Source organism: Mercenaria mercenaria, chromosome 10, assembly GCF_021730395.1.
Source record: "Mercenaria mercenaria strain notata chromosome 10, MADL_Memer_1, whole genome shotgun sequence".
NCBI classification, from domain to species: Eukaryota; Metazoa; Mollusca; class Bivalvia; order Venerida; family Veneridae; genus Mercenaria; species Mercenaria mercenaria.
The window spans coordinates 9,014,806-9,027,520 of record NC_069370.1 but is presented as its reverse complement, the minus strand read 5'-3'; the positions used below and the strand labels follow the sequence as shown (position 1 = coordinate 9,027,520).

The 12,715-nt window shown below is 35.5% G+C and overlaps 1 protein-coding gene across 6 annotated transcripts in view; it reads right to left on the bottom strand.

Moving 5' to 3' along the window:
* Nucleotides 1–5,278: 5,278 nt before the first annotated feature.
* LOC123559798 (programmed cell death 6-interacting protein-like) overlaps nucleotides 5,279–12,715 on the bottom strand; it is a 42,633-nt gene continuing 35,196 nt past the window's right edge. For all 6 annotated transcript variants that reach the window (XM_045351902.2, XM_053552242.1, XM_053552244.1 and 3 more), the window contains one exon: nucleotides 5,279–12,103. In XM_045351902.2, the coding sequence (XP_045207837.2) occupies nucleotides 11,913–12,103 (191 nt within the window). In that variant the 3' untranslated portion in view covers nucleotides 5,279–11,912. The remainder of the gene's footprint in view (nucleotides 12,104–12,715) is intronic.

Sequence of the window (12,715 nt, the reverse complement as noted above, 5' to 3'; positions counted from 1 at the left end):
TCAAGGTCAAGGTCACACTTAGGAGTCAAAGGTCATATCAGTTTGTTTCGTGTCCGCTCTGTAACTCTTGAACTGCTTGAAGGATTTCAAAGAAACTTGACACAAATGTTCACCACACCGAGACGACGTGCAGAGGGCGTGTTCCGGATGACTCGCCTCAAGGTCAAGGTCACACTTAGGAGTCAAAGGTCATATCAGTTTGCCTTGTGTTCGCTCTGTAACTCTTGAACTGATTGAAGGATTTCAAAGAAACTTGACACAAATGTTCACCACACCGAGATGACGTGCAGAGGGCGTGTTCCGGATGACTCGCCTCAAGGTTAAGGTCACACTTGGGGGTCAAAGGTCATATATGACTTTGCTTTGTGTTTATTGCTCTGCATTACAGTGCTCTTGTTTTTATTTGGCAGATCCCCTTTTGTTCACTTAAAATAAAAATAAAAATTGAATTACTTCCCTTTTATGCGACTATAAATAGCTTATTTTGAAACTTTTTTATTATTGGCCGTAGGGAAAAACCGAGACCACTTTTCTATAGTACAACATGGATGGTACCTCCAATTTTTAGGTGTATTTTGACATGTCTGTACCTTGTAAGGTTTTATTGTGGACTTAGATTTTTTTGGAATTTCTTCCCTTTGTTGTTCCTGTCCTTTGGGCTTCACACTCCAAGTTCTTTAAATTTTGTTTCCATCCTCTGATGTAACCCTTCGGGCGTATAATGCCCCGCTTGGCGGAGCTCTTGTTATTAAATATGATTACTCAATGTAGTTTCAAACTAAGTACCTAGGTATCTTGCTCAGAGAACAAGGTTCAGTTGCATTTTGGATTGCTTAGGTCAGTCACCCATACCTGAAAAATGGTTTTGCTCCGTAACTTTTGTGAGAAATAGGAATATACTCTGTTGAGAGTAATAACGAAAATACACTTAATCAAACATACAAATATTTGAGTTGCCCACTGCACTCTGGCACTGTTTTCTGTCATTATTCCCAAAACAGTAGATCTATGGACCAAACTTGGTACATAGGTAGCTTGCATAGAGAAAAAGATTTTATTGCATTTTAGGTAACTTGGCTCAGTTTCATAGTAATTACCATAATGCTATTAATTTTACGTTGAAAACAGAATAACTAGCTGTCCAAATAGATAATTTGCATAATTATCATATTATGATATTTGGTAAGAATAAAGCCCATAAAGGGAGGTAATCAAAATGAATTGATTCAATACTAGATCTACTATGTGCTATGATGGTTGTAACTATGTTACTAAAACGATATCTAAACACTTCTGGCAGTAACAACGTTCTCTGTAGTGAAAACTAAGGAGAGAACTTGAAGCGAGTTCACAGAATCTTACCAAAAGCTACATATTTCGTCAAGATGCATGGTCGTTTTCACATTTTCCTTACCCTAACCCCAGCCCTTAGAAACCCCAAATCAATAAAGACAGAACATGATTAAAGAAGTTAAAACATATGTAAATATGATGGGTTGGAGGTCCAAATACTAGATAAAATTTCTGCACGTACGTAGGTCGGCCGCTCTGCTGCGGGGTAAAATAAGTGTCAGTGCATGGAAAATAGCAAAGAAGTTATCTGCACGTTACGGATACCCAGTAGAGGTCAACGAACAGGACAAAAACAGTTTAATAATAAGCGGGTGAAGGGCACACAGTTTTGATTATTTCGTCACTATAAACCGAGAAATATTGATTCGGAACTATATCCGCACCCTCGCATCAGCTGTCGTTAACACTATAAATATATGTTGATATGTAAATATATACCAACATGTACAAAGCTGACGTCAAAATTCTACATGAATTAAGCTGTTCTGACCCAAAATCTTGCAAATATTGTTGACTACCAGCACGGTTTGTGATTATTTCGGTCAAAGTTATGGTCTGTGTGTTTTTCATGCGATAATGGACTAATCCAAACATCCGCGCTCGTTACTCATGAAACAGACTATAGCGTTTAACTCCGCCCTCATATTATGGTACATGTACATGAAAATATTTTGCAGTCGTGTCACGTCAAATCCGGACCCTTAACATACTGCAAGCTGTACGGAAAATTGTAGTGGACTCGGCTTCCATAGCTGACATTTGTCAATATTCTTGAGAATACTGAAATAAAAGATATCTTTGATACATTGGTGAACAAATTAGCCGTGTTTATTTGACGGCAATAGATATACAGATGTACTTGTGACGTCGTTCTTGGTGCAGCGTGCCACAGGTGGCAGTAACAGATAGGATACAGTATGGGCCCATGAGCCATATGCCCTTAAATTTACTACAATTATAATGTTTTCTTAGGAAAAAAATGACAAAAAGCCATTTTGAAAAAAAAATTGCTCCTGTGACAATGGAGCAATTTTTTTTTCAAAATGGCTTTTTGTCATTTTTTTCCTAAGAAAACATTATAATTTTAGTAAATTTAAGGGCATATGGCTCGTGGACCCATACTGTATCCTAGGTACGTTACTCCCACCTGTGCAGCGTGCATGCTCGTGAGTTCGATCCTCCTCACTACCAACATCGGGAGAAGCGGTTTTACGCCTCTTCTGGAATTTCCCACTAAATTAAAGTACTGGTGGTCTAAATATAGTACAAATAATAATAACCCCAACCCTAATCCTTAAGTAGAGTGATGACAAGATCGTAAAATAAGTCATCCCGATATTAAACTTTAAAGCCAAATGAGTGAATTTGTGTAACTTCCAGAGTTTAATAACATACATGTTAAACAGAGTGAAACTCCTTGAGTTGTTGCAGTTCAGTCAGGCCGCTTGTACCACTTGTTTGACACCCCGATGGACAGCTGTATATGAAGAAATGCCTGCTCTAAAGCCCGACCACCGGGCCTGCAAATCTTTGACGTTTAATATGGGTGCTTAATGAAGGGACCCGGGACCGGGGGCACGCCTGGAGTGTCATAAGTGTAGTCATACTGCCACAGCTAACCCTATGGAGACGACCAGGTCATTTCGTCCCCTTGGTCTACTATAGACATGTGTTATGCCCATATAAGTAGCAGCTTACTGGCCCATGTGGAGAAAAAACTGACACGTGGAGTCGTATTCTAAATAGTGCCTCACGAATCAGTTAACGTTCACGTTCATAAACATATTAAAGAGTATTTGAAGAAAACAATTCAAGTTAAGAAAATAGAAATATGGTGGTCAAACAGTATAGAAAAACTGGTCCGCGACTCCTGAAATTTTCAATTTTGACTTACTTATTCTATGTATATTTCATACATGTATGCAATATATTAATTTTATTGTCAATATCCGCCTAGGTTGAATTACTAGTATTTCTCAGAATGTTGAAAATATTACTGTCTTGATATACTGGTTTTACACTATCTAAAAAGGACTTCTGATTTTAAGAAAAGGGAAACGATCGAGAGCATTTGCCGGCATACATTATATATGAAAATTGTGAAAAAAATCGAAGTATTGACAATAGACTTTGCTAAGGCGTAAAAATGTTTGTATCCAGTAACATGCTAAAAAAAATAAGGGTATGTAGGTCGGTAAATATCTTTTTTTTATGATTTTGTTTTATGAAGTGGGACTTTTCGGAAAATATTTTTGTGTTAAAATGAATACAAATAAGGGGGTTAAGCCTTTAGAGTATCAGTAAGTTGATATCATGTTTAAAGCATAAAAAGTTGAAACAAACCTCCAAGGCCATAAAAACATTTAGGGTCGGGCCAAATTAACCGGGATATCGGAAACAAACACTTTTTACGCCAAAGTATAGACTGAACGAAGCAACTTACGAATATCTATATTTTATTACATGTAAGTTTTACGCAGACATTTAAAATGAGGTACATGTATAAACATGCGACTGGTACATCAATATATTCAAAGCCTTTTTTTACGCAAGCTGATTGTAGGATCGTTCACCTCTAATGCGGCCATTCTGGCAAAATAGGTTGGACTAATTATTATTATGTATGTATAAAATTATGTCTGAAGTAAGCAAAATACGAAAGTGCCCTTTAGGCCAAATACATGACGGTATTGCCAAATACATGACCGTATTATAGAGCGTATATTACATCAAAATTTACCTGATACCATTAGTTAAACCGGTGTAAAATGTTGACTGAATGAAGTTAACCGTGTATGGACAGTTACATATGGTTATTCATAAACTAATTTAAATAATTATATTGAAAATTGGCAAACAAGTTTAAAATACCAGGACATGAAAATAAGATACATGTATTTGGAAACTATCACGTAGCGTAGTTATATACACCTTAAGTCATGTGCGATAGCTAAACCAGTTAGAAAATTATTTTTAGTACAAGTGTTCTAAAAATATCTCTTAAAATGTTGCCATAATTAAACCCATGAAAAACAGTTTCAGTACAAGTTCTTTATTTAAATTACTCTGGCAGTCCCTTTGAGCGGGGAAATACTATAACTTAGTTAAAACGTGAAAGTATGAATGGACGTTATCAGAGAACAAAACATTATTTTTTTTTTGTTTTCAACACTAAATTCTTTGTGCCCGGATTGCAGAAACTATAATTATTCTTTTCTTAAATAAACCTCTTGTAATTGTTGAAAGTATTGAACCTCCCTTAGACTATATACTAGACTAGAACTAGTACATAAATAATAAATGCGTGGCAAAGTACTAGGGATAGTTCACTGGTACAGAGGTTATTTCAAGTAAGACGTTTTGAGATCAAATAAAACTTATCCTGGGTATCTGTTTCAAAAGAATTTTTGTTACTTCGGGTCTAAAAAAAGTTACTTCAACAGGGAGGCAACTCATACTTTTCTTGAACGGACGTGTAGGAGTGGAGATAACCAAAATTTATATCGCATTTCAGTTATTGTGAGCTAAGTCCAAGTGCGAGTCTAAGTGTAGTCCAGTTATTCTAGTTTATTCATACGATTCATGTGGCTTACCATAGGTTTGTTAAAAACTGCAACATTTTCAGTACTTGACTTTGAGGGAGTGGCAAATATGGAGTAGTTCACCAATGAAAAAAAAATCGTCCATGTCAAATATTTGCCCCTAAGCTTCCAGTTATTTCAGGTATAACAGGTACTTTCCCCTTACAAATTCAACTAAATAAACCAGTATGACACAGTATGAAACGTTTTTCCCCTGTCTTAACTTACACACAATAATTTTATGTCCCTTTCTGTGGGGCTGTTGCAAGTCTGTTAAAACTTTGATAGAAATCAAACTGAAGGGGAAAAAGTGATGAGGTTGGATAAAAAACACAACAAATAACGAGTTTTAACGATTTTATTTATATTGCAAAATTGACACAAAACAGAAGTCTACAATAAAAATGAGAAGAAAAAAAATAGATACACAATAAACATACTAGATTTATGCATTTATTTTGCAAGTAAGATCAGTATAAATTTACTTGGTACAGTTTGTGGGATGAGCGCGAAACTATTGTATCTTGTTCTCTATCTATATACAGTTACAATTAACCTTTAGCATGCTAGATAAATTGTCGTCTGCTGGAAATGTCGTCTGCTAAAATTGTAAAGTTCATTCAATTTGCTCCAAAATTGGAAAAAATATTGTCAGAGTAGCAAACAGCTTGGAACCTGATCAGACGCCGATTCCAAGCTGTTTGCAAAGGCTGTTAAATTCGCCTGCAGCAGGCTAAGGGTTAAAATAATAAAGACTTACTGTTTGTCATTCTTGAAATTTCTTAGCAGCCAAATGAACTAAACAGCCATTTTCTTTCAAGCAGCCAGTAAGCTTATTTCCCAAAACTGACATTTTCTTTTATTTCTACATGTCTTTAACAGCTACCTGTCTTAAGCAGCCAAATTATGTCACTTCTTGGACTGGCCGCTTAATACAGGTTTGTTTGCAGATGTATATTTTCCTCTACTTCAATGTAACTTGCTTTAGGCAATGGGCAAAGTTTTCAATGTATTACAAAATGTAAAAGAAGTTTAGTGATTCAAAAAGTACTAGTAATTTAGGTATGAAAAACAAAAGTTATTTATTTATTTGGGTTTTACGGCGCACCAACACAGTATAGGTTATATGGCGCCAAACAGGACTACAAATTTTGGTTCCACATCTCATTTACATCGAAATAAAAACACGAGGTAAAAAAAAAAAGTTAATTTCAGAAATAACATCATCTGATTCTGGTATAGAAAATTCTGTTAGTTTAAAGAAATAATGTGATCTTAATCAACAAATCAATGCCTTATAAACAATTTAATCATTATCTCATGCAATATTTGAAACTTAACACTTAAGAAATGAAAGAAAAAAAACCCTCAGACACATCATTCTATTTCCTTATGTTTCAAATACAACAGAAATTAAAATGACAAATATCCAATGAATTTACATTCATCATCTTCAATGGGTATGAAAACTGAAACAATTTAATAATGTAATATAACTAAATAAAAACTTACACTGTGAAGGAAAGAAATGGTAAAAAATGAGGAAAAATAACGATTACTTCAAATTTTCTGAACACTAGCATACAAAAATATAACTACTAATGAAGCATTTCATACAACATAACTGGACCATGTATTTCACTGAACTTACTTAAATGAGCCGTGCCATGAGAAAACCAACATAGTGGGTATGCGACCAGCATGGATCCAGACCAGCCTGCGCATCCGCGCAGTCTGGTCAGGATCCATGCTGTTCGCTTTCAGATCCTATTGCAATTAGAGCAACTGTTAGCGAACAGCACGGATCCTGACCAGACTGCGCGGATGCGCAGGCTGGTCTGGATCCATGCTGGTCGCAAACCCACTATGTTGGTTTTCTCATGGCACGGCTCAAATGTTTAAAAAAATCATCAGCAGAAGGAGGCAATTAGAGTTTAAAGACATAATTTTAATTTCAAAAATTGATATCATACAGCTTTTAGCCTTAACCTTTACCCTGCTAAATTTCGAAAATGGACTGGTCCATCATTCAATACAGGCAGTACCATTTAATATTTGAAGGGGTGTTCACTGAAAAATTTACTAACTGAATAGCGAACAGTGCATACCAAGATCAGACTGCACGATGTGCAGGCTGATCTTGGTCTGCACTGGTCACACAGGCAGAATCACTTGCCGCCAGCAGGCTAAAGGTCAATAATATTACAAGATGACAAAATTTTGTATATAGCTGCAGTTTTTTCTTTCAAAAAGAACTTAACTAGAAATTGCACTATTTATAACAGAAGATAATACAATAAAACAGACTTTCTGGTAAACAAACAAAACTAAACTTGTTGCAAAAATTACAAAACTATTTTAACATAGAATTAAGAATACATTCTTTAAAACAAGAATGAAAGCAATTTACTTTTACCTATTAAGGGGAAGTAATCACTGTTACACACACTTAAATCAATTAATGAAGCATTCTGGATGATGTAATGAAGTAATGAATTAAAGAATTAGATATTGATAACTTGGAGTGTCATACAATCATATAAAATGAACATGTTCTTCACTGAAGTAAGAAATAAAACTAAAACCTGTTCTGATGACTATAAAGGTATAGATCTAGTTCAAGAATATACAGTAACAGATCAGCAAGATTTTGCAGTCAAGATGCACGTTTTGTTTTATTAATCAGGCATAGCTTCAATGTACATCACAATTTCAGTTTCTTAAAGCATGTCATTATGTCTATTAAGTGTCAAAATTAGATCTAAACCAATATTTACATTGATTTCTCATAAGCATGCAATACAATAAAACCTGAACTCTTTTATTTTACATCAAATTTTAATGTGTTAGTAACACGATAGATTTTTTTCAGTAAATACTGCAAAGAAATAAATAACAAATTCACTTCATTTTTACTTCATATTTAAAAATATTCTTCTTTTAGTTTGAAACATTGACACAACTTTGAAGGTGTAATACCTCAATTAAATTTGTTTAAGTCTCGCAATTGGTACAAAGATTGCATATGACAAGCTGGTTTCTCAAACACTTATTGTGTAGCTAGTCCCTGTGTTGATTATCCCTCAATTGTAACTGAATAGTTGACATAACACCTAAATATTCCATCTCAAAAAACCTTTGGTCCAAATCTTACACAATAATACAAAGTTGTAATAATCACCAAAAAGGACACATCCAAAATTGCAATACACACTATGGCCAATCCTTTTCCAATCCCCTTACAAACCATAGTTATGCTAGTTTTGTCATTCCTCTTGCATGGCTTAAAATCATGTCTCCCACATTTCCTACAGAAAATGACCAATGATGAATTTGTATTATCAATCAGGTACGACTAATGAACTATGAAATAACTGTTTTCTTACAGATGCAAATAACCCACGTTCTATTTTTTAGGAAATCATTCACTTGGCACTGAATAAATGAACAGCAGAGGACAAAGTAACGAAAGTGAAGAGAAAAAAATCACTAATATATAATTGTTTATAGGAGGAACACTGAGAATATTCTGGAATAAAGTTTGAAAGACTATCACAGTTTTATATAAATATTACTCCCTAAATACAAGAATTACAATAAGACGTAAAAACACCATCCCTATACATTACACATAAAGTCCTGTAGTCTCCTTCAGTAATATTCACAATTATGAAAAATGACAGCAAACATCAAAATCGAAAAACACACTCTCATAAATTTTTTTCTGCCTTAAAATTCTACTCTATTTCTTCCAGCTTTATGACATATAGAAGTAACAAATGACATCATTCGGACAAAAAAAAAACAAAACAAAACCCAACATGTTCATCTTCCTAATTTTGATAATTCTTTGAGGACCAACAGTTTGATTGTCACTTCCATTTTAACGTACCAGTACATTTAAATCAAAAACAAATTCCAGGTTTTTCATATTGTAAACAAACTGACTTCAAGTTATTTTATGCAGAGTTTTAATTTTTTTAAGTACATTTATGTATAAACATACAAGAGGACCATGATGGTCCTGAATCGCTCACCTCTTCCCACATGACCCAGTTTTGAGTATGACGTCGTTTTTTCTATTATTTGACATAGTGACCTAGTTCTTGAGGTTATGTGACCCAGTTTTGAACTTGACCTAGATATTATCAAGATAAAAATTCTGACCAACTTTTATGAAGATCCATTGAAAAATATGGTCTCTAGAGGTCACAAGGGTTTTCTATTATTTGACCTATTGACCTAGTTTTCAAAGGTACGTGACCCTGTTTGAACTTTATCTAGATATCATCAAGGTGAACATTCTCACTAATTTTCATGAAGATCTCATGAAAAATATGGCCTCTAGAGAGGTCACAAGGTTTTTCTATTTTTATATTTACTGGCCTAGTTTTTGACCGCACGTGACCCAGTTTCGAAACTGACCTAGATATCATCAAGGTGAACATTCAGATCAATTTTCATGAAGATCCATTGAAAAATATGGCCTCTAGAGAGGTCACAACGTTTTTTCATCATTTGACCTACTGACCTACTTTTTGATGGCACGTGACCCACTTTGAAGTTGACCTAGATATCATCAAGATGAACATTCTGACCAATTTTTATGGAGATCCATTCATAAGTATGGCCTCTAGAGAGGTCACAAGGTTTCTCTATTTTTAGACCTACTGACCTAGTTTTTGACCGCACATGACCCTGTTTTAAAACTGACCTAGATATCATCAACATGAACATTCAGGCCAATTTTCATACAGATCCCATGAAAAATATGGCCTTTAGAGAGGTCACAAGGTTTTTCTATTATTTGACCTACTGACCTAGTTTTTGATGGCACGTGACCCACTTTCGAACTTGACCTAGATATCATCAAGATGAACATTCTGACCAATTTTCATACAGATCCCATGAAAAATATGGCCTCTAGAGAGGTCACAAGGTTTCTCTATTTTTAGACCTACTGACCTAGTTTTTGACCGCACATGACCCTGTTTTAAAACTGACCTAGATATCATCAACATGAACATTCAGGCCAATTTTCATACAGATCCCATGAAAAATATGGCCTTTAGAGAGGTCACAAGGTTTTTCTATTATTTGACCTACTGACCTAGTTTTTGATGGCACGTGACCCACTTTCGAACTTGACCTATATATCATCAAGATGAACATTCTGACCAATTTTCATACAGATCCCATGAAAAATATGGCCTCTAGAGAGGTCACAAGGTTTTTCTATTATTTGACCTACTGACCTAGTTTTTGATGGCACGTGACCCACTTTCGATCTTGACCTAGATATCATCAAGGTGAACATTCTGACGAATTTCCATGAAGATCTCATGAAATATATGGCCTCTAGAGAGGTCACAAGGTTTTTCTATTTTCAGACCTACTGACCTAGTTTTTGACCGCACATGACCCAGTTTCGAACTTGACCTAGATATTATCAAGATGAATATTCAGACCAACTTTCATACAGATCCCATGAAAAATATGGCCTTTAAAGAGGTCACAAGGTTTTTCTATTATCTGACCTACTGACCTAGTTTTTGATGGCACGTGACCCAGTTTCGAACTTGACCTAGATATCATCAAGGTGAACATTCTGACCAATTTTCATGAAGATCTTGTGAAATATATGGCCCCTAGAGAGGTCACAAGGTTTTTCTATTTTTAGACCTACTGACCTAGTTTTTGAAGGCACGTGACCCAGTTTCAAACTTGACCTAGATTTCATCAAGGTGAACATTCTGACCAATTTGCATGAAGATCTTGTGAAATATATGGCCTCTAGAGAGGTCACAAGGTTTTTCTATTTTTAGACCTACTGACCTAGTTTTTGATGGCACGTGACCCAGTTTGAACTTGACCTAGATATCATCAAGATGAACATTCTTACCAACTTTCATAAAGATCCCACAAAAAATGTGACCTCTAGAGTGGTCACAAGCAAAAGTTTACGCACGGACGCACGCACGCACGGACGGACAACGGACGACGGACGCTGCATGATCACAAAAGCTCACCTTGTCACTATGTGACAGGTGAGCTAAAAACACAAGATTTCTGTATCTTTAAACTTAGCTACTATATTCAAAATATGTTAAAATGATAGTAAAAAAAAATCATTAACATCACTGTTCATCCAGATTGAGCTATATATTCTGCAATTCACTGTGTTCTCTAGCAGACGCCATCAATTAACCTTTCCCTGATGTGAATGTCAATGCAAAATTATAAATTCTGAATCTTGCTTCCAGCATTTGTCAAGTAAATAAGACCAGACCATGTAGTTTATAGGTTACAGGTACTATTTTTCACTTGTATATAGAAGCAACCAGAAAACTCATTTCACCGAAACAAACAGAAAACAATGAGTGAGAAAAAAATCTGTTTCATAAAAAAGCATGAAAAAATTACAGCCAAATCTAGCAAATTCAATAACAAATTTCATTTCAATCAGTCTCCTTGAAAGCTTAATTACTTGCACTGCAAAGTCAGCGTTATGCCTACATTCAACTATGACCGAGATGTAAAAACATTGACCATATCAACACACCACTTCTTGTCAACTGTTTTGTTTACTTGAAATTGCATTTACATCCTCCGCATTACAGTCGTGTTTTGCAGGTCTGGAGATTACAACTACATTCAGTATCACACTTTATGGCAGGTTTTTTAAAGTACATTAACAAATAACATCAGTACTTCAAAATTTTTCTGTTACACTGGATACAACTATACAATCACAAAGACATGCAGTAGTTAACGATCTAATAAGCTTTAATTGCTTCTCATTACCGTAATCATGCTAATTTATAAGAACTCATGTAGAGTGTGCAGGAGCTGTCAATCATATACATGTATATTTCACATCAATTATCCAGCAGATTGAAGTATACTGTAATATACAGATTTTTACAGTTATGTTAAAACATTGAAATCACTAGATTAAATCCTCATCTTGAATGTTAATTATCTCCATTGTTGTTGTGGGTAGCCTTGCTGTTGTGGGTAGGGATATTGTTGCTGCTGGGGGTAGGGATATCCTTGGGGTGGGGGTGCCTGTCCTGGGTATGGTGGCTGGCCTCCTGCGCTAGGGTATGGTGGCTGACCACCTGCGCTAGGGTACGGTGGTTGGCCTGGGGCTCCTGGTCCTGGGTAGCCTGAAATATTCATAACTAGAAAGTATTAATAAACTGAAATTAACTCAATTGTAGATATACCAGTAAGTATAAACAAGAGCTGTTTGCAAAACACATATTACTATGTCCCCACTGATGGCCTATGTCATTTTCAACCCAAAGATCACTGTGACCTTGCCCTTTGGCCTACAGACCAAAACATGAAAGAGGCAATTTAATAACCACAGGCAAATCATCCTATGAAGTTTGAAGACTGTAGGTCAAAGCATTCTGTAGTTACCAAGCAGAAACTGTTTTCCGTCTCAATGTCACCGTGACCTTGAACTTTAATCCTGTGACCCTCTAAACATCAAGGGTCTCATCTACTGACCACAGGCAATCCTCCTATGAAATTTAAAAGCAGTAGGCCAAAGAGTTCCTAAGTTATTGAGCAGAAACTGTTTTCAGTTTCTCAGTCAATGTGACCTTGGCCTACTAAAAGACTAGGTTCATCTAATGATTACTGGCAATCATCCTGTGAAGTCAGATAACTGAAGGCCAAAGCATTCTTTAATTATACATGTATACTGTTTTCAGTCTTGAGGTCACTGTTACCTTGACCTTTGATCTACTGACCCCCAAAACAATAGGGGT